At 38.5% G+C, this 23,890-nt stretch overlaps 2 protein-coding genes across 4 annotated transcripts in view; one reads left to right on the forward strand and one right to left on the reverse strand.

The window, feature by feature from the left end:
• LOC106058561 (uncharacterized) overlaps positions 1–13,516 on the forward strand; it is a 39,550-nt gene extending 26,034 nt beyond the window's left edge. Inside the window, exon 6 of the mRNA XM_013216018.2 lies at positions 12,082–13,516. Coding sequence (XP_013071472.2) covers positions 12,082–12,116 — 35 coding nt within the window. The 3' untranslated portion in view covers positions 12,117–13,516. The remainder of the gene's footprint in view (positions 1–12,081) is intronic.
• Positions 12,146–23,890, reverse strand: part of LOC106058560 (syntaxin-binding protein 5-like) — a 92,860-nt gene continuing 81,115 nt past the window's right edge. For all 3 annotated transcript variants that reach the window (XM_056032533.1, XM_013216016.2, XM_013216017.2), the window contains 4 exons: positions 22,830–22,925; positions 19,012–19,136; positions 17,947–18,068; positions 12,146–17,476 (listed from right to left, as the gene is read on the reverse strand). In XM_056032533.1, coding sequence (XP_055888508.1) covers positions 17,339–17,476; positions 17,947–18,068; positions 19,012–19,136; positions 22,830–22,925 — 481 coding nt within the window. In that variant the 3' untranslated portion in view covers positions 12,146–17,338. The remainder of the gene's footprint in view (positions 17,477–17,946; positions 18,069–19,011; positions 19,137–22,829; positions 22,926–23,890) is intronic.

The following is a 23,890-nucleotide window of genomic DNA, read 5'->3' on the forward strand; positions in this document are numbered from 1 at the left end:
CTGTACTACCTGGCCATCATTTTTGGTGGTCAGGTGCACAGAGGAGGGAAAAAGCCTGACAAAGCTGAGCCCTTTTATTATCTATAAGGGACTCAAGTCAGTAGTGGGAGAGCCCAAGAGTGTGTCTAAGCTACACAAAACAATGGAACTCCTTGTAGAAGTAGACAGCAAGACACACTCTGATGGGCTTTTAAGATGCAGAAGACTCTGTGATCTCCAAGTGGAAGTCATGCCACACAAGAGTCTGAACATCAGCAGAGGTGTAATCAGCTCTAGGGACCTACTGGAATGTTCCGAGAAGGAAATAGTGGAGGGCATTGAAGGAGTCACCCATGCCCGGCGCATTACCAGGCGCAGGGAGGGTGAGGAGGTCAAAACCGCCACTATTATCCTCACATTCGGAACTAGGACACCGCCAGAGTATGTGAAGGCAGGATACCTACGAGTTCCAGTGAGGCCCTACATACCTAACCCCATGAGGTGCTTCAAGTGCCAGGGTTATGGACACGGCGCGGCAGTCTGCAAGAGGAACACTGTGTGTGCCAGATGTGCTGGAGAGGGTCATGAGGACAAGGGCTGCACAGCCCAGTTCAAATGCCCAAACTGTCAAGCTGGCCACTCAGCCTACTCCAAGGACTGCCCTGTGTGGAAACAGGAGGTTGCCGTGCAGGAGTACAAGGCAAGAAACGGATGTACCTTTAGCCAGGCGAAATCGGCTGTACTGGCCCTACCCAAGGGCCAATTCGGCTTGACAAAGACCTACGCCCAGGCTGTTGCTAAGAAAGGAAGATCCATAGCCACACAGACGGACACATTGACCCCACCACCCCCTCCTCCTCCCCCAACTCAGAAGAAAACACCGCCAAAGAACACACCTCTGAAGAAACAAGAAAGCCCTGTTGTCATGCTAAAGAACAGGTTCTCTGTGCTCGCTGATGAGAGCATGGAGACTGAGCAGCATGTCAAAACCAATACTCCGGGAGAACCCAGAGACATCATGTCTGACACAGGTTCTCCTCAGAGAACCCAGCCAGACACCCCAACCTCTACCGAGTTAGAGGTTGACCAACTCCCTAAGGGGAGAAATCAAAGCGGAGAGGATGCCCGAGGTGAGAGAGGAGGAAATAACCTCCGCTCTAACCAGAGGGATCTCCCCTCTCCAGAGAGAAAGACTTCCCCCAAAAGGGGGTTGTCCTCCTCTCCATCCAAACCCAAGAATAAAAATACCAAGGTCACTGGAATAAAGGGAAACCTCGTCCCGAGACATGACGTTAAACTGCGCTCCTCTTTCCTTAGCACTTTTGGAGCTCAAAAGTGCCCTACTTCTTTTCTATCATTGTGTCTGCCTCCTCTTTTCCTAAGTCTGCCTTCATTGATCATCACACTGTCTCCTTAACTTTAAATTCTCACTACGTCCTAGACCAGTCCGTTTGCCGTGGACTGCGACGGGTAAGGGGGGATAAAGAGATCCTGGTGTTTGAGTGGTGGCTATCTGAGGATAAGCCACAACAACACAATACTTTGGCTCCAAGTTCCCCTAGACCTGAGACCCAGATGGCCCGCTCTGGGTCAACCGGCTGGTCATGCCGAGCTACCAGCATAGGTCGTCGACCTATGCTGGAGGGCGGTGGCTGGAGGGTCAATCAGGGAGCTGCTGTATCGGACACATGTCCGATGTAGCAGCTGACTGAGTATAGCACCTGTGTAGCCCTGGCGGGCTCATTCTGGACATCCGAATGGCCCGTCCCCTTGTTGGACTCGATGGCGGGTGGGGAGCACAGGTGCCGAATTAACCAAAATATATATGGACAAAAAAACACACACAAAACTACTTGCCCCAGACCTGTGTCTGGGCAAGAAACGACGAATTGACGATAAAAAGGAGGAGGTCCCAAAAGGCTGTGCCACCTGGCCATCATTTCTGGTGGTTAGATGCACAGAGGAGGGAAAAAGCCTGACCAAGTTGAGCCCTTTTATTATCTATAAGGGACTCAAGTCAGTAGTGGGAGAGCCCAAGAGTGTGTCTAAGCTACACAAAACAATGGAACTCCTTGTAGAAGTAGACAGCAAGACACACTCTGATGGGCTTTTAAGATGCAGAAGACTCTGTGATCTCCAAGTGGAAGTCATGCCACACAAGAGTCTGAACACCAGCAGAGGTGTAATCAGCTCTAGGGACCTACTGGAATGTTCCGAGAAGGAAATAGTGGAGGGCATTGAAGGAGTCACCCATGCCCGGCGCATTACCAGGCGCAGGGAGGGTGAGGAGGTCAAAACCGCCACTATTATCCTCACATTCGGAACTAGGACACCGCCAGAGTATGTGAAGGCAGGATACCTACGAGTTCCAGTGAGGCCCTACATACCTAACCCCATGAGGTGCTTCAAGTGCCAGGGTTATGGACACGGCGCGGCAGTCTGCAAGAGGAACACTGTGTGTGCCAGATGTGCTGGAGAGGGTCATGAGGACAAGGGCTGCACAGCCCAGTTCAAATGCCCAAACTGTCAAGCTGGCCACTCAGCCTACTCCAAGGACTGCCCTGTGTGGAAACAGGAGGTTGCCGTGCAGGAGTACAAGGCAAGAAACGGATGTACCTTTAGCCAGGCGAAATCGGCTGTACTGGCCCTACCCAAGGGCCAATTCGGCTTGACAAAGACCTACGCCCAGGCTGTTGCTAAGAAAGGAAGATCCATAGCCACACAGACGGACACATTGACCCCACCACCCCCTCCCCCTCCCCCAACTCAGAAGAAAACACCGCCAAAGAACACACCTCTGAAGAAACAAGAAAGCCCTGTTGTCATGCTAAAGAACAGGTTCTCTGTGCTCGCTGATGAGAGCATGGAGACTGAGCAGCATGTCAAAACCAATACTCCGGGAGAACCCGGAGACATCATGTCTGACACAGGTTCTCCTCAGAGAACCCAGCCAGACACCCCAACCTCTACCGAGTTAGAGGTTGACCAACTCCCTAAGGGGAGAAATCAAAGCGGAGAGGATGCCCGAGGTGAGAGAGGAGGAAATAACCTCCGCTCTAACCAGAGGGATCTCCCCTCTCCAGAGAGAAAGACTTCCCCCAAAAGGGGGTTGTCCTTCTCTCCATCCAAACCCAAGAATAAAAATACCAAGGTCACTGGAATAAAGGGAAACCCCTCCGGGGGCCTCCCAAGGCCAAATAGCTCCTAGTAGGTCATCTAGAATAAGCCATGGATTCCAGAATTGTACAGTGGAATTGTAGAGGCCTCAAGGCCAATTACGAGGAAATGCAGCTACTGATGGACTCTGAGACTCCTGTAGCTGTCTGCTTACAGGAAACATTTCTGAAAGATTGCATCAGCTTCCGAAGCTACCGTGCTTACACCAAGAATGTTGAGGATGCAGAGAGAGCATCAGGTGGAGTCTGTATCCTTGTGAAGGATAGCATCCCCCATGAGAGGGTAGAACTACAGACCACACTACAGGCCGTAGCAGCTAGGATAACGCTTCACAAGGTTATCACTTGCTGCAGCCTGTATCTACCACCAGGCGCTCCATTAAACCGAACAGACATGGAGGACCTATTGAAACAACTCCCCCGGCCTTATTTAATCCTTGGGGATTTCAATGCCCATAACACCATGTGGGGATCCAACAATACCGACACAAGAGGTCGTATGCTGGAGGATATCTTCCTCCAACATGATTTATGCATACTTAATGATGCATCACCGACCTACTTGCACCCAGGAACTGGATCATTCACATGCATTGACCTCACCGTATGCGTCCCCGGACTTCTGGACGATTTTAAATGGTCAGTTAGCAATGATCTACGGGGAAGTGATCACTTCCCAATCATCATTACTAACAATCTCCCTTCACTGGGACGACCTCAGCGGTGGAAACTGAATAAGGCCGATTGGGAACAATTCCAAAAAAGATGCTCTGAGGATATCACAGAAAATATCCTCCATGGACAGAACCCAGCTGATACCTTTGCTAGCAAGCTACTAAGTATAGCCAGGAAAGTTGTACCCCTAACCTCTGCAAATCCAAAACGGCCTAGCAAACCATGGTTTGATACAGCTTGCAAAAGTGCTATTGGTGATAGGAAAAAACAACTGGCTGCATTTATAAAGAATCCTTCCCAGGAAAACCTAAAGCTATTCAGGATAGCTAGAGCAAAGGCTAGACAAACCATACGGTCAGCCAAAAGGAATTCCTGGAGAAGTTTTGTCGGCAGTCTGGATGCCAAAACTTCTGCTAGAGCGGTTTGGAAGGCAGTAAGGCGAATCAAAGGGAAAGAATCAAATGCAATAGGGCATTTGAAAAACCAAGGACGAACTGTCACGTCCCCCAGAGAAATAGCTGACTGCCTGGCATCCTCAATAGCAGAAAAATCATCCACTGCACACTACACGCCAGAGTTCCAAAAAGTCAAAACCAGGGAGGAAAGACACCCCATTGATTTCAGGTCAGAGAACAATGAAGACTACAACAAACCGTTCTCGCTTGAGGAACTGAGGGAATCGCTGGACAAGTCACATGACACAGCGCCTGGAGAAGACGAAATCCATTACCAGTTCCTCAAGCACCTTCCCGAACCCTCATTGGCAGTCCTGCTAGGGGTCTATAACTGTGTGTGGCAAACAGGCGCTTTCCCAAACAGCTGGAGGAAAGCCACAGTTATACCGATACCTAAACCGGGAAGAGACGGCTCTGACCCAGCTAACTATCGACCAATAGCACTAACAAGCTGCATCTGCAAAACCATGGAAAAAATGATTAACAGTAGGCTGGTCTGGTACCTGGAAAGGAATAAAGTGATCTCAAACTACCAGTGCGGATTCCGGCAGGGGCGGACAACAACTGACCACCTGGTAAGGCTGGAAGCTTATATTAGAAATGCATTACTCAGAAGAGAACATCTAGTAGCTGTATTCTTCGATATAGAAAAGGCCTACGACACAACCTGGAAACATGGCATTCTACGTGACCTGGCGCTTATGGGGCTTAAGGGACACCTCCCCCGTTTTGTGGAGGAATTTCTGAAAGATCGAAAATTTCAGGTTCGAGTGGGCAACTCCGCTTCTGACACTCATGACCAGGAAATGGGTGTACCCCAGGGCAGCATTCTGTCAGTCACCCTGTTCAACATTAAAATAAATAGCATCATAAATGCGCTGTCCCCTGGCATAGAGTGCTCTTTGTATGTTGATGACTTTGTCATTCTTACTTATGGGAAAAACATGAACACCTTAGAAAGAAAATTACAGTTATGTTTAAACAAAATTCAGGGTTGGGCAAACTATAATGGCTTCAAATTCTCAGACTCCAAAACAGTTAGTATGCATTTTTGTAATCTAAGGGGACTCCACCCAGACCCTGAACTATTTATACACAAAAAGAAGATCCCTGTCGTGAAAACTACAAAATTTTTAGGCCTCACCTTAGATTCCAAATTTAATTTTCTCCCCCACATTAAGGAACTTAAGAAGAAATGCCAAAAGTCATTAAACATACTAAGAGTACTCAGCCATACGGACTGGGGAGCTGACAGAGATACCTTGCTGCTGCTCTATCGGAGTCTAATTCGATCTAAGCTAGACTACGGATCCATAATATATGGAGCAGCAAGGAAGTCGTACCTAAAAATACTGGAACCAATACAAAATGCTGCCCTGCGTCTCTGTCTCGGCGGGTTTCGTACATCACCTATCCCAAGTCTCCATGTGGAGGCTGGAGAACTCCCCATGGATATAAGAATGAAAAAGCTTGCAATGCAGTATATAGTCAAGCTAAAATCCAACCCCACGAACCCTGCTTTTGACTCCATATTTAACCCCACAGAGGTAGAACTATACAATCGAAGGCCTAACGTCATACAGCCGTTGGGCCTTCGAATGAGAGAACCCATCCAAAATTTAACCCCACCCATTGACCAAATCTCTAAAATAGAAACCCCTCAGAATCCTCCTTGGCTAATGAATAAACCCAAATTAAATTTATCCCTCCTTAATTTCAAAAAAGAAAATACAGACCCAAGCATACTACAAGTCCACTTTAGGGAACTGCAGGAGAGCTACGGAGATTGTGGCACCATCTACACAGACGGATCCAAAATGGAGGGAAAGGTCGCGTGTGCCTGCTCCTTTCGGAACAAAACAATCTCCCGTAGACTCCCTGATGGCTGCTCCATCTTTACGGCCGAATTGCACGCAATATTGCTTGCACTTATGGCCGTAAAAGCATCAGAAAGGAGTAAATTTATAATCTGCTCCGACTCCAAATCTGCATTGCAAGCTTTGGGGCGGATGAAGACTGACATCCCATTGGTACATAAGAGCCTGAAGCTGTTGGACCAAATAACAGCCGACCGTAGGGATGTCACCTTCATCTGGGTCCCCTCCCATGTTGGCATTGAGGGAAACGAAGCCGCAGACAGAGAAGCAAAGAGAGCCCTAAATCATGCGGTGTCAGGAACCCAAATTCCCTACTCGGACCTGAGACAAAGTATTGCCTCTGCTACCTATCGAGAGTGGCAGAACCGATGGGAGGCTGAGACTCACAGTAAACTCAGGCAGATTGTGGCGGATGTCAGGTGGCGGCCCACATCTAAGGGTCTGACAAGGCGTGGTAGCACAACCATGTCCAGACTTAGGATTGGCCACACCTACATCACGCACTCTTTTGTACTGAAGAGAGAGGAGCCCCCACTTTGCGAGTACTGTGACTCTCGCCTCACCGTGGAACATATCCTCGTTGATTGCCCCAGATACCAGGATGTCAGGGCGAAATATTTTAGAGCCACTAATCTAAAAACACTATTTAATAATGTTGACCCTGGGAAGGTACTGGGCTTTATTCGGGAAGTGGGGCTATCTACGAAGATCTGATTTCTGAATTTGTGAACATGCACTATTTACATTAGATTTTTACCAAATATTTAAATTTTTACTACCTTTACTATTTTAACTGTGAATAGACCTTGATTTTAATTATATGACTGTATAGAATCTGGCCCTTGTTGTTTAGAGAGAGAGTGGTCCTTGAGGGACTGCAGGCACGACATGGCCTAAATTGTGCCGATGTGCCTCAAATCAACAAATTAAAAATCAAAAATAAAGGGAAACCCCTCCGGGGGCCTCCCAAGGCCAAATAGCTCCAAGTAGGTCATCTAGAATAAGCCATGGATTCCAGAATTGTACAGTGGAATTGTAGAGGCCTCAAGGCCAATTAGGAGGAAATGCAGCTACTGATGGACTCTGAGACTCCTGTAGCTGTCTGCTTACAGGAAACATTTCTGAAAGATTGCATCAGCTTCCGAAGCTACCGTGCTTACACCAAGAATGTTGAGGATGCAGAGAGAGCATCAGGTGGAGTCTGTATCCTTGTGAAGGATAGCATCCCCCATGAGAGGGTAGAACTACAGACCACACTACAGGCCGTAGCAGCTAGGATAACCCTTCACAAGGTTATCACTTGCTGCAGCCTGTATCTACCACCAGGCGCTCCATTAAACCAAACAGACATGGAGGACCTATTGAAACAACTCCCCCGGCCTTATTTAATCCTTGGGGATTTCAATGCCCATAACACCATGTGGGGATCCAACAATACCGACACAAGAGGTCGTATGCTGGAGGATATCTTCCTCCAACATGATTTATGCATACTTAACGATGCATCACCGACCTACTTGCACCCAGGAACTGGATCATTCACATGCATTGACCTCACCGTATGCGTCCCCGGACTTCTGGACGATTTTAAATGGTCAGTTAGCAATGATCTACGGGGAAGTGATCACTTCCCAATCATCATTACTAACAATCTCCCTTCATTGGGACGACCTCAGCGGTGGAAACTGAATAAGGCCGATTGGGAACAATTCCAAAAAAGATGCTCTGAGGATATCACAGAAAATATCCTCCATGAACAGAACCCAGCTGATACCTTTGCTAGCAAGCTACTAAGTTTAGCCAGGAAAGTTGTACCCCTAACCTCTGCAAATCCAAAACGGCCTAGCAAACCATGGTTTGATACAGCTTGCAAAAGTGCTATTGGTGATAGGAAAAAACGACTGGCTGCATTTATAAAGAATCCTTCCCAGGAAAACCTAAAGCTATTCAGGATAGCTAGAGCAAAGGCTAGACAAACCATACGGTCAGCCAAAAGGAATTCCTGGAGAAGTTTTGTCGGCAGTCTGGATGCCAAAACTTCTGCTAGAGCGGTTTGGAAGGCAGTAAGGCGAATCAAAGGGAAAGAATCAAATGCAATAGGGCTTTTGAAAAACCAAGGATGAACTGTCACGTCCCCCAGAGAAATAGCTGACTGCCTTGCATCCTCAATAGCAGAAAAATCATCCACTGCACACTACAAGCCAGAGTTCCAAAAAGTCAAAACCAGGGAGGAAAGACACCCCATTGATTTCAGGTCAGAGAACAATGAAGACTACAACAAACCGTTCTCGCTTGAGGAACTGAGGGAATCGCTGGACAAGTCACATGACACAGCGCCTGGAGAAGACGAAATCCATTACCAGTTCCTCAAGCACCTTCCCGAACCCTCATTGGCAGTCCTGCTAGGGGTCTATAACTGTGTGTGGCAAACAGGCGCTTTCCCAAACAGCTGGAGGAAAGCCACAGTTATACCGATACCTAAACCGGGAAGAGACGGCTCTGACCCAGCTAACTATCGACCAATAGCACTAACAAGCTGCATCTGCAAAACCATGGAAAGAATGATTAACAGTAGGCTGGTCTGGTACCTGGAAAGGAATAAAGTGATCTCAAACTACCAGTGCGGATTCCGGCAGGGGCGGACAACAACTGACCACCTGGTAAGGCTGGAAGCTTATATTAGAAATGCATTACTCAGAAGAGAACATCTAGTAGCTGTATTCTTCGATATAGAAAAGGCCTATGACACAACCTGGAAACATGGCATTCTACGTGACCTGGCGCTTATGGGGCTTAAGGGACACCTCCCCCGTTTTGTGGAGGAATTCCTGAAAGATCGAAAATTTCAGGTTCGAGTGGGCCACTCCGCTTCTGACACTCATGACCAGGAAATGGGTGTACCCCAGGGCAGCATTCTGTCAGTCACCCTGTTCAACATTAAAATAAATAGCATCATAAATGCGCTGTCCCCTGGCATAGAGTGCTCTTTGTATGTTGATGACTTTGTCATTCTTACTTATGGGAAAAACATGAACACCTTAGAAAGGAAATTACAGTTATGTTTAAACAAAATTCAGGGTTGGGCAAACTATAATGGTTTCAAATTCTCAGACTCCAAAACAGTTAGTATGCATTTTTGTAATCTAAGGGGACTCCACCCAGACCCTGAACTATTTATACACAAAAAGAAGATCCCTGTCGTGAAAACTACAAAATTTTTAGGCCTCACCTTAGATTCCAAATTTAATTTTCTCCCCCACATTAAGGAACTTAAGAAGAAATGCCAAAAGTCATTAAACATACTAAGAGTACTCAGCCATACGGACTGAGGAGCTGACAGAGATACCTTGCTGCTGCTCTATCGGAGTCTAATTCGATCCAAGCTAGACTACGGATCCATAATATATGGAGCAGCAAGGAAGTCGTACCTAAAAATACTGGAACCAATACAAAATGCTGCCCTGCGTCTCTGTCTCGGCGCGTTTCGTACATCACCTATCCCAAGTCTCCATGTGGAGGCTGGAGAACTCCCCATGGATATAAGAATGAAAAAGCTTGCAATGCAGTATATAGTCAAGCTAAAATCCAACCCCACGAACCCTGCTTTTGACTCCATATTTAACCCCACAGAGGTAGAATTATACAATCGAAGGCCTAACGTCATACAGCCGTTGGGCCTTCGAATGAGAGAACCCATCCAAAATTTAACCCCACCCATTGACCAAATCTCTAAAATAGAAACCCCTCAGAATCCTCCTTGGCTAATGAATAAACCCAAATTAAATTTATCCCTCCTTAATTTCAAAAAAGAAAATACAGACCCAAGCATACTACAAGTCCACTTTAGGGAACTGCAGGAGAGCTACGGAGATTGTGGCACCATCTACACAGACGGATCCAAAATGGAGGGAAAGGTCGCGTGTGCTTGCTCCTTTCGGAACAAAACAATCTCCCGTAGACTCCCCGATGGCTGCTCCATCTTTACGGCCGAATTGCACGCAATATTGCTTGCACTTATGGCCGTAAAAGCATCAGAAAGGAGTAAATTTATAATCTGCTCCGACTCCAAATCTGCATTGCAAGCTTTGGGGCGGATGAAGACTGACATCCCATTGGTACATAAGAGCCTGAAGCTGTTGGACCTAATAACAGCCGACCGTAGGGATGTCACCTTCATCTGGGTCCCCTCCCATGTTGGCATTGAGGGAAACGAATCCGAAGACAGAGAAGCAAAGAGAGCCCTAAATCATGCGGTGTCAGGAACCCAAATTCCCTACTCGGACCTGAGACAAAGTATTGCCTCTGCCACCTATCGAGAGTGGCAGAACCGATGGGAGGCTGAGACTCACAGTAAACTCAGGCAGATTGTGGCGGATGTCAGGTGGCGGCCCACACCTAAGGGTCTGACAAGGCGTGGTAGCACAACCATGTCCAGACTTAGGATTGGCCACACCTACATCACGCACTCTTTTGTACTGAAGAGAGAGGAGCCCCCACTTTGCGAGTACTGTGACTCTCGCCTCACCGTGGAACATATCCTCGTTGATTGCCCCAGATACCAGGATGTCAGGGCGAAACATTTTAGAGCCACTAATCTAAAAACACTATTTAATAATGTCGACCCTGGGAAGGTACTGGGCTTTATTCGGGAAGTGGGGCTATCTACGAAGATCTGATTTCTGAATTTGTGAACATGCACTATTTACATTAGATTTTTACCAAATATTTAAATTTTTACTACCTTTACTATTTTAACTGTGAATAGACCTTAATTTTAATTATATTACTGTATAGAATCTGGCCCTTGCTGTTTAGAGAGAGAGTAGTCCTTAAGGGACTGCAGGCACGACATGGCCTAAATTGTGCCGATGTGCCTCAAATCAACAAATCAAATCAAATCAATCAGAGAGTAGTCCTTGGGGGACTGCAGGCACGACATGGGGAAAATATGAACACCTTAGAAAGAAAATTACAGTTATATTTAAACAAAATTCAGGGTTGGGCAAACAACAATGGTTTTAAATTTTCAGACTCCAAAACAGTTAGTAAGCATTTTTGTAATCTAAGGGGACTCCACCCAGACCCTGAACTATTTATACACAAAAAGAAGATCCCTGTCGTGAAAACTACAAAATTTTTAGGCCTCACCTTAGATTCCAAATTTAATTTTCTCCCCCACATTAAGGAACTTAAGAAGAAATGCCAAAAGTCATTAAACATACTAAGAGTACTCAGCCATACGGACTGGGGAGCTGACAGAGATACCTTGCTGCTGCTCTATCGGAGTCTAATTCGATCCAAGCTAGACTACGGATCCATAATATATGGACTCACAGTAAACTCAGGCAGATTGTGGCGGATGTCAGGTGGCGGCCCACATCTAAGGGTCTGACAAGGCGTGGTAGCACGACCATGTCCAGACTTAGGATTGGCCACACCTACATCACGCACTCTTTTGTGCTGAAGAGAGACAAGCCCCCACTTTGTGAGTACTGTGACTCTCGCCTCACGTTGGAACATATCCTCGCTGATTGCCCCCAGATACTAGGATGTCAGGGAGAAATATTTTAGAGCCACTAATTTAAAAACACTATTTGATAATGTCGACCCTTGGAAGGTACTGGGCTTTATCCGGGAAGTGGGGCTATCTACGAAGATCTGATTTATGAATTTGTGAACATGTACTATTTACATTAGATTTTTACCAAATAATTACATTTTTACTACCTTTACTATTTTAACTGTGAATAGACCTTGATTTTAATGATATGACTGTATAGAATCTGGCCCTTTTAAGGGACTGCAGGCACGACATGGCCTAAATTGTGCCGATGTGCCTAAAATCAAAATCAAATCAAATCATTATTTTAGTTCACTGAAGGCTTTAAATAAATAACCAGATGAAACTTTTTTTTTCAGAAGTGGCCACAGACATGGAGATTATCAACATTTAAAGCTCAGCTTCTTGAACATCTTATTTATGTTGTTTTTTTTTTAAATTTTAAAAACCCTTTTTGTATTCTCCATGATGTAATCTATGTATTAGACAGACTCATACAAATGATGTCACAAAGCTCATCAAATCAAATTGTAAACTAATATACACAAATAATCAGGCCATTCTAGAATGTTAAAATTGCTATTGATATTAATTTTAAGACGAACAATGGACCTCATTCACCAATGGTAAACAAACACTCTTGAGCCACATGCTTCCCGACCTATTCTATTCAATTAACAACCTAATTTGAATCAAACATGGATATCACATGAATATCACATATGGATATGACATGACCATATTTTTCATTCTTTTATCAATGGTCATCATGTGACCGTGACCATTTGATTTGGTAATTTTTAACTTTATACATCAAAGAATGGCTCTCAAAAGACTTCAAATTTAATGGTAAAATTTGATGTCCACATGTGGACTAAAGCTTAACTAAAAACTAGCTAATCCTGACTGATACTTAACTAACAATGAGGAGGAGATACTATTCCTATCAAATGCTATGGATAAGAAAGCCCATAGGCATCAAATAAATTTGAATCTCATTCATCTCCACAGAGTGCCTTGTGAAAAAAAACTCCTAGCATCTCTAGCTCACTATGCATTGTTTATTAAAAGTTATTGTGGATTCCATTTTTGTTTTGGTCTAAACCCTAAGAAAATGTTAATGATTATCTGCATTGGAAAGGTAATTATACTTCTGTAAACCCACTCAAGTATCTGTTTGCCTAGCATTAGAATTCCTTTCCTCCTCTACATTGTATAAAACAAGCAGCAACACTACTCCCTTCAAACAACATACTAATTTGTACCCACACATTGTTTTGTTCAACAATATTATCATTCCAGTTTTTCTCTTCTCTTAAATAACAAGCTTATTTCTCAAGTGCAACTTACAGAATCTAAAATTATAGGATACTGCTGATTACTTATACTTGATCTATTGTTACAAATTATTTTCGATAGATTACAAATGACAAAAAGTCTGTAAAATTAATGCCAATGTACGAAGCTTAGGACTACAAATGCATGGGAAATGAACAATGACAAGTTTATTAGTTGTGGGATACTATTTTATTTAGAAATGGTCATGTTGTGAACTCTTTTAGTAATAAACATTGGGATTGCTTTTATTTTATGACTAGAAAATAATGTTTATTGACTTTCAATAATGACAAGAATGATTGTAAAATATAAATATCCCTTTTTTTTTTAATGGATGAGATCTTTTGTCATATCCATGTTACAGTTGTACAGATGAAAATCAAACTATATTCCATTTGTGTACATTTCATTTTGTGTGCACTTACTAACCATTGAAAATAAAAAAAAAAAGCTTCACCTTTCTCATCTTTGATTTAATTGTATACTTTGTCATGTCTCAGACTAGCTATACATCATTATTAGAATATATTGGAAAAAAAGCCACAATTAATTTGTATTTGAATACAAGTCTAGTCTTCTAATTGTAAGTGTAACTTTTGTGTTTTGCTCTTGCCTCCAACCACCTGCTAGTCATTTGATTTTTGTCATGGCAGCTATTTGTATTGAACTTCTAACTGTAAACAAACAAAAACAATTTTGACTTTGTAGTATTCTTTATTAGTTGTGTCTTATCATTCTACAAATGTTTACAGGATTCATGAACTGTAAAAGAAAGAAGGTTTATCACTTGCTAATGTGACACATACAATAAACCCAATAGAGGAGTCACAAGCAAGTTGAGGTCAAGTATAAAAATAGTCTACCAGTTATTTGTCCACCATGAAATTCTCACACAATTATGACACTGGCAAACATGAGAGAACTTGTCTAAAAATATTGTGTGTGTGGATACATTGAAATATGTTGATTGAACGAAATAGATAGTTGCTGTATATCCAATCAGCACATGTAACTATTGACTTGTGGCAGTACAACATAAAAAGATGTGCTTGAAGACTGTCTACATAAAGAAGGGTCTCCTACTAGACTCAACAGTCACATAATAATACAACATACTCAATGTACAATATATAGAAGTTAAAACACCAGCTTCTCCTGCTAACATGCTAGCAAATGTCCCAGATTACAAATAAGACAATGGATCTTATCACAGAGTATCATAGCAGTTAACAATTACACACTACACAATTAGATTGAAGTGATTCTAAAATGTTCAATTAAATCCAGTTGAACCCTTTTCTGTTGTTATTGGAATGACTTTCATGCTTAATCAAAGCAGAGAATAAAAAACATTTACCTAATAGTTTCGCTAAAAGATAGTCTCAATGTTACACAATGGTTAATGTGTGTTTAATACGCTCATTTAAATAATTATTACAATTCCGTTTTGTTTTTTCAACATGAAAATGTAGATCTAAATATAGGATAAAACTCACTAAGCAATATGTACATTTCTTATTTATTCACTTCAAGCTTGGGCATTGTTTTCTTGACTGAACATTAATATAGTGTTGATCTTTTCCAAATTTTTATAGCTATGTTAACATTCACTAGTTAAACTTATTGAAATTATCATAAATGTTAACTAGTTCTGTGGACAATTCGTTTAAGCTATTGCACTAGTTCCATTTCATGTGTTCAATACAAAATGATATCCTACAAGTACAGTATTATTGCACATAATCTGTAGTACAGTGACAGTTTCACCAAGAACAAAGATCACTATTACAAGTAACAAATCTAGTGTCAACTGGAAATTTCCCTTTAACATAGAACTACCAAGATATAACAAAAATGCATTTAGTAGCCTAAAAGAAGCTATTTGGTTACATTAACATGATAATGATACATTTGTTTATGACTTTTAAGAAATGGTGCTTTGCAATTATACAGGACTACTATCAAACTAATTGTTGCTAAATAATTAGGTTGAAAAACTTGTGCTCAACATTTTATCTTACAAACTGGCCAAACAAACTTGAATTTCTCTGGGAAATACAGCAGACTTTCTCACAATGTCAACTAACAGCATTTTGTGTTTGAACAAGAGGATCCTATTGAATCCATATTTTATTGGTATTGGAGTTAATAGGAAAAAATCATTAAACAAAATCTGACTAGTTACACACATCAAACTCAAAAAGATAAAATATCTGCTGATGACTGAAATACATCAAATATGTAAGCCAAAACTAGCAATCAATATTAGTAAATTTGGAATCAAACTACTATTGTCACAGTATTACAGAGAAAGACAGTGAGTAACATTCACTGAACAAAAATATCACATGAGTTCAAATAAAGTAAGTTTCCAACATTCATTTTAGAACTGACATGTAAGAAACAACGGAAACATTGAGGGACTAAACAAAATATCAAGAAAAGTAAAATGAAAAACAAATCTCAAATTACCCACAGGACATAAGATATTTTAAATAGTATCACTAAAACATACTAACTCTAGACCAGCAGTTTGTTGGCTTGAGTAGCCAGGAGACCATTTAACAAGACATTCATTTGCTAGCATTTAATGTAATAAAGTATTGACTAGTAGACGTGGGCATTGTCTTACATAACTTTTTGTTACTTTTTTAATGCAGAGGGCCAAACAATGTGAGAATTTTGTTCAATTATTTACCCTCATCAAAGGGAAAGATGGTGAATAATATAGTGTTAACACTCAAGACCGTAAACTTTCATCATAAAGTAATAAAAAATGAAAGTTTCAGCACATATAAATACGGTACTCAATATTTTCAGCAACTTTCCAGATAGTCAGAAAAGTCTATCTGGTTAAAAATGATATATCTAAGAATGTCTTAACAATCACTTGTTCTCAACAGTAGTGTCTATAGAAATGATTTTTTTTTTTCAAAGGATATGGATTTTTCAAAGGAGGTATAACTTTTTTTAAAAATCAAAATAGTTTTGTAATATAGGTTTGAATTGAAATTGTACATTTTTACTTTTTTCTCTCCTTAAAATGACAAAATTTGGCTAAAAATTTACCATCTTTTATCAAATCCATGAAATTATTAGGTTAAGTCAAATTGTGCCTAATGTAAAGTTGTGATTAGGTAACTTAACTGTCAATCCTCATAAAACTGATAGAGTGGGGGAGGGAACACTTATATTTTCCTTGTTCATACCCCTGTATAAAAATCCTTGCCATAAAGCAATGGGATATGAAAATCAGTTAATGTATTACTTCTTTATTATTATGTTTCATTAAAGCTTTTTCTAATATAAATAAAATAAGCCTTAATAAATCTTTAAACACTAAATAATTCAAATGTAATAATAATTCAAATTTTATTTTTTTAATAAAAAAAAAATTGCAGCATAGCTTTAAAAAATAATTACCATACCAACAATTAAAAAAAAAGGTATCAACACAGTCATGTAAACAACTTGACAATTAATTTGATGAAGTTTGAAATTAGCACAATAACATAAATAAAAGGACAAAAGGTCTGCATTAAATCACTCATACAATAAGAGCTATTTGGAAGTATTGCAGGTATGACTTGTATAGTTAGTAGATGATAAATGTACTCTCAATGTCCTCATTAGTATATACACAATTCAAATGGTATTCTAAGTGATTATATTTACAAATAAATGACACCAATTAAGTCAGCAAATAACTGTCCAAACCTGCTATAAAAATTTTATCTATCACAAATCTGAAGAGTAAATTGCCAGATACTCAGACCTAGAAATGCATGTTTAGAAGGAATAACATTTTTATAAATAGAAATAAGACAACTAATTAAATGGAGAAAGAATAATTGTCCCCCTCTATACACATACATCACTAACCAATTGGTTCATAGAATGATCTAATAAAGTTTATAAAATAGGAATGTATTTTATTAAGTAAAAATTAGGGTACTAGTATATGGAATGTATCTAGTACAACTTAGAAGTGTAGGTGTGTTATATATATATATATAAACAAAAAAAAAAATTGGAACTAATTATGCAATTACAATACAAACTAAAAAAAATGTTAGGCTAGATTTTCTGAGAAATTCTATTTTCCAGGTTTTGTTTATTGTTGAGTGGATGTGAGGCTCCTGCTAAGTCAATCGCTCCTACAACTTAGTTCCTTGAAGTCTCAGCACAAGTCTCCACACTTCTGAAGGTATCAGTTGGATGACACAAGCTACATAAGGAGTAGCACTAACTCAAAGGTTTTCAAATATTGACAGCCCTTCAAAACTGATACCACTTTTTGTCTTTGCATTTGAGCATAACATTGTGTGCTGCTGATGCAAACTGTTCTGCACTGTTCATCATTTGAGCTGATCTGTCCTCTAGGTCTCCCAGTTTTTCACCTCTTTCAGACAGCAGCTGGACAAAAAGAGTAAATACAATTAACAAGTAACATAAAAATTATATGGAGTGCAATTATTTTAAATCAATCATGTAATTAATTTCTCATAGAGCTAGACTAGCAATAGTAAATTTGTGCAATTAAAAATATTTTTATTAATTGTCTTTGTTTAGAAACACTTTGGTAATTAAGTACTGGAATAAAATAAACTTTGTCCCCCCAAAAAATGTTTAAGTGAAAAGTGGGGATACACCTGTGTACAAGGTTTTAAATGCATACATTATTTTGAAATAGACATTCTGTGTTGTTGTTTTTTGTGTTTTAAATTTTTATATATTTTTTTTTGTAGTTAAAATTATCCTCCTTGGCTTAGAAGTTATAACTCTTTGCTTAGAACTTAAACTTGACTTAAAAAAGGGGAAATAGGAGTAATTGGGTTAAATCTTGTAACTATGGAATTCATAATAGTGTTTGTACATAAACTAACCATTCTAGTCCGAGTGAACTCACTGCTCGAGGCACCCGCCTGATGTGCCAGCTGATGAAGATTGCCAGAGCCAGGTATATGTTTAGCAAGTCCTTTGGATGCTTTACCACTTGCTTCCCCAACTAAACAGTAAAGACACAGGTACATAGTTGTCATACAATTAATGAAATAAATAAATTATCTATAATAATAGAATGAAAAAATACTTTAAAAAAAAACAAACAAAGCATATCACTATTTACTTATTTATTATTTTTTTTGTTAGTCCTAGATCTAGACTAGATAGGCACCTTATTTAGAATAACCCATCTTCACAAACCATTTGATACACCCCTTCCCCCTGAAATACACACTTTTAATAGGCCCTTATATTCACTGTGACAATTTTTAAAACTTAATTTTTATTCAGAATAGAAGCCTACTTCTAGATCTAATCTTTTAAAAATTGTGCTACACATTATCCTTAACAACAGTCTTTAAATTTTAAATTGTAGTAAATTTTCTCCACACATACACATGCTTTCATACAGATGTAAAAACACATTTGATAATCACACATTCACTCTGACAAATATTTACACCTGGAGGAGAATTTGATTTAAGATCAAAATCTGTGAAGAAATAAATATAAATTATAAAAAAAATGGAACAAAAGAGAGTTATGCACCAAAAAATCATTAATAAGTGCTTAAAGCAGAAGGAATTATAGTTTTGTTACTTCAGACAAATTTCTGCTTTCAAAGTTCCCCTTTCAGACCTTATGGTCTATAGGGCCAGATGATGTTAAGGTCATCTGCTCTTTATTTGGTAGAAATTGCAAATAAAAAATAAATTTTGATATTAGTTGAAGTTTTGATCTTGTAAGTTAAGTAAGAAAATGTTCAATTTTGTTGTCCACTGCAAGTGGGAGAATTAGTGATTATGAGTGAGTGGTAAGAAAAAGAATTTCATATTGTAGATGATATTTTGAAAATAATTTTGAATGGTTTTTAATTAAGAACTTTAAAGAAAATAATTACAAATAATATTTAACAACATTTTGGATACGGCCTACACAAGACTTACAAAGTTCTTCTCTGTCCAATGTTGTCACACCACCACCAAATAATGTTTTTAGAAAACCTTGCTTGGGGGGCTCAGGAGTCTCTTTATGAAGATACAATTCTCCCAACATTTCATTTAAGTTTTCACTGAAAAAATAAACTCAAATTTAAAAAGCATAGCAATCAATTACTTATGCTTTAAGATTTAACTCTTTCTCTCCTAATCAAAGATACCATCATTGATTTTACTTCATTCAGCAGCCTAAGCAACGATATTATCGTCAATGTTTAAAAAGTCAGTTATTCTGTTTTCTTTCCTCCCAAAAAGTTTTAATTGCTTATAATTTTATCTTGAATAGTTTCTCTTTGGAAAACAAATACAGATTTTTTTCATTTTCAAAGTGTTTTTACCAAAAACTATGTTTTTAAAAAGTGGGGGCTAAAATAGGGCTTAATTTTTCTTTATTAATTTTTAATGGGGTCGTGACAAGGGACAGTGAACTTAATACAATTAATTTTAATGTTTTATATATAATATATATTTAGTTTAATTTAGTTTAGCTAGCTGTCATAAACAAAAAAAATACTTTTAGTTCAATTTGGATCATAAAATATTGCCTAGATCAGTTGTGTATTAACTCTTTCAGTGCATATTTTTTTAATTAAACAAATTAAATTTTTAGGGACAAACAGAAATGTGCAAGGGGGTAGAGCAGCGGCTCTTAAGCTTTTTAGCTCGACGACCCCTAATACGATTACCCACTAGGCAGCGACCACCAACCGTAAAATTTATTTGTTCCTTGGTCTAAGTAAATGTGATATAAAATAATAAATTTTAAAGGTTGGCCCGTATATCTGACACCCATGATGTATTTTCATAGAAACTGAACAAAGCAAAAGCTTAATTGTAATTGTATTTTAGTTTATCTTAAAGACTTTCATTCCTTTACTTTTTAAGAGCATGTTTATTATATTCATGTTGCATACATAAGTGAACATTTGAAAAGTTTGATACAGAATGAGTCACCAAAAATCATCAAAACTCACTGTATGATTTATGGACATACATTAGCAATAAAGACACTACCACAAGCATTACATCAATATTGATTCAGCTAATAATTGTTTCTTTTTCTGGATCAAGTGCTTGCAACATATTCTGTTATCTGAGATTTGTTTTGCATCTTCTACCATTTTGAACAACATATCTTTGCAAAACAGGTTTTTCCAGTTTGTTAGTTATCTAAGTCTAAATTCAGAAGTAGACTTGATTGATGCTAAAGGAAACATTGGTTGTGATCTTACAAAGAATGCCCAGAGAATTCCTGAAACTGAAACAAGCTCAATGTTCAAAATGTTGACATGTCACAACAATATTTTTGTAACAATACATCAACAACTGTACATTTTCCATGTGAATTCATCAAGCTGGATGCAAAATATTGGCAGTGGAAAGATATCATTTATTGAATTCAACTATTCTTCTGTGAAAAATGTCATTAGATAAGAAAATTGCACTAAATTTTTAACAAACTGGCTCCAATCATAATTTGAAAAATGTCTTTGGGCCCTGGCAATATATTAACTTTTGGCAATGATGTAAAATTTCATAACTCTGTCAATTCTGAGAGCAACCAATAAGCAGCTTTAATGGATGCTGTTTGGGTTATGATGTTTGCCACCTGAGTTAAGTCTGGATTTCTTGACTTTTGTCAACTTTAAAACTAAAATACTGCATGTCCTTATTGCCAAAGCTAGAATGACCCTGTTTGCTCTTGCTTAATACATTCGGCAGATGAGTTTCATTACAAATAATGAATTGGAGTTTTTCAATTTCTGCTTAAATTATTGAAATAAAGCCAAACTCCAAACTACAAAAAAAGGTCATTTTATTTTCTTATCTAATATACTATTGTTCTAGATCCATGTACATGTCTCTTCATTTCAATAATATGTACTATAAAAAGATTATGTATTCATTACAAGTTTAAATCGCTTCATGACGTTCGTAAATATTCAACATTGAAAAAAATGTTTGATGCCGCAGAGTCTGAGTCATAATTTGGTTATCTTTTTTGAAGTTGTTGGAGCTGAATTATGAGGGTTCCTTTTTTAAGGCAAAGCTCTGGCTTTCAATTTTGATTTGATGTTTTCAACCAATGCATGTACATTTGCTTTACAATGAACAATCTTTTGTGAATTAAGATGGGAGAACTTAGATTTTTTCTCTTCTTGCTGAGCCTGGAGTCTAGTTTTATATCTGGTCCATGTAGTCTGTACATGAAAAATTAATGCCTCGAAGTTTGTAAGATGTAGATTTTCTATCCATAGACTATTGTGACAGCTTTAGAATCTCTGCTGAGTTCTTGAGCTAGAGCAACCAGGTGAGGAGCAATGCTAAGTGTCAGAGAATACTCAGCAATAAAACTACATAGTAAGGCTTTCTGATCTTTCATGCTTACATATACAGCTGTTGCAGGCTCATTACACAATGTAGAACACTGGGCTTGTAAAACATTAGGTGCTAATCCATAGATATTTTGAATTGGCTCAAGATTCAAGATTTTTTCTGTTTTGAAACAATGCTGGGAGGCTATTTGAAGATTTAAAAGTTGACCTTGTACTTTGATGCTTTTTAGAAGTTGCGAGAATTTTAATAACTTTTTTCCCAGCAGAGCCATACTTTATTTTTTCTGTACAAATGATGCACCAGGCGACCCCAGGCTCTTCTAATTTCCTAATATACCCATTTAAATTTATTCTTGACATTTTTGTCAATTTGTTTTAGACAAGCGCTTTTTCTATTTACTATTTTAATTTTAACACTACTATCACTGCCTGACATTTTAAAAACAACTTTGAACAAGATCTCACAATGTCAGCATAAGAAAACAAAACTAAACTAGATCTAGATTAGTAGACTAGATCTAGATCTAATCTAGAAAAGATTTAATGCGCGAACTGCAAAGAAATAATCCATAAAAGAAATAAAAGAACAAAAATAGATCTAGATATCTAAATCTGGATCTTCAAAATGAAACTAATGCGCAATCATTCCCTAGATTAGATCTAGAAACCCGACTAGTTCTCTCTAGTGAAAACAAGATCGAGATTTTAAAAGTTTTGCTTGGGATTTTTTCAACCTTGTAAATAGACTAATATCGGATGTGCAATTGTGCAAAAGAAATTATTTCATTTTGCATTCTTCATTAATGGGAATATAATAAAATCAATTTTTTTGTTTGAAAAAAAAAAAAGATTTTTTTTTAAATATTGGGGAAAAAAACAGATTTTTTGTCGGGCATAATGGATTGGACGAAATTACAAACTTATTTCGCATTTTTCATTAAAGGGAATATAATAAAAATCGTTTTAAAAAGTAAAAAAAAAGGAATTTTTTTTTAAAGAAATGGAGGGAAAAAAAATGTATACAAAAAATTCATAAAAATCAATTTACTGAAAGATTTAACCTTTTAATTGTAAATTTGATCCAAGAATATAGAAACATATTTTGTAACATAAAATTTCATAAAAGATAAACAAATGCACTAAGAAATTGTATTATTCATCGTTATTTCGGGTCATCTAAAAATGGAAACAATTAAAAAAAAACATGTAAGTTCAGCATCCAATTTGTGACCATAACTAAGAACAATCACTCTCCCATTCAGAAAATAAAGAAATAAAAAATTTGACATGATAAAGATAGTGAAACAAATACCATATACCAAGTTACTCACTGCAAGTAACGCTGTACTAGCCAGGGCTAACAAAGTTACTCCCTGAGAGTAAAACCACACTTAGAGAGTTAAGCTAAATTATATGCAATAATAAACTTACGTTATTTCAGAGGAGTAAGTAATTTTCTGTATTTCAGATGGTGAACAAAGAAACATTGCATGTCCGTTATTACTGAAACAAAATGTTCTGGCCACTCTGTTCAAACAAAACAATTGCTGAGTGTCAAATAAAGAAAGCAGCTTTCTATAGCCTTACATTTTCATATGAAATCATTATAATTGTGTGTTTGTCTAAAAATAATGTATCGAGACTAGGGATGCACCGGATTGAAGCTCCGGCTGAATATCACTGCAGGATACTTGGCCGGATAGTAAAAAGTACACAATAGTACCTACTTTTCTATTAATAAGTATAAAGTGGATGTGGTTTGATTAATGTTTATTATGGAATATATTAAAGTTTATATTTAATACAATCAAGCCAATATGTTAATTTCTTGCCTGACCACTCAACATACAACAAACACTTTTGCATATACACAATGAAAAAAAAATGTGTATGATCCTCCTTATCATCGTCTGTACACATTGTACTAGGCCTACATGTGTACAAGTACTTCTATCTGACCAGGTTGTTCAAATCAGTTGGCTAAACTGTCTATTTATTTTTTGTTAGGGAAGGTGTGGATAAATTTGTTTCTTCTAGAGTTGGTTTTCCTAATGCTCTTAGATCTAAATAACTAAATCTAGACCTAGATCTGACTAATAAACCTACAGATTACAATTTAATATATGCTTCGGCACATCTAAGGTAGAAGGTATACATAATACTTATAATACTTGATCATTTGTCGATAATGAATTAAACTTAATCACTAAAATGCATCAGATTCCAACTATAAACTAACAGCCACTATCAGTATCAAGCCCTGGATGTCAGGAGCAGAAGCGGTCCATGGCCTTTAAAATAAAAGCCTGATGACCAGTGGATGGTCTCAAGTACATGAACACATACATCTACCCACTATACCACCCAGATTGCACTTAACCTTTAAGAAATTTACATGAGTTAAATATACAATTACATATTCTACATGACCACCCCTTTACAGTTGGTGGTGTCACACACACTTATATGTTACAAATATAGTTTGTGATAGA

Source organism: Biomphalaria glabrata, chromosome 6, assembly GCF_947242115.1.
Source record: "Biomphalaria glabrata chromosome 6, xgBioGlab47.1, whole genome shotgun sequence".
Taxonomy (NCBI): Eukaryota; Metazoa; Mollusca; class Gastropoda; family Planorbidae; genus Biomphalaria; species Biomphalaria glabrata.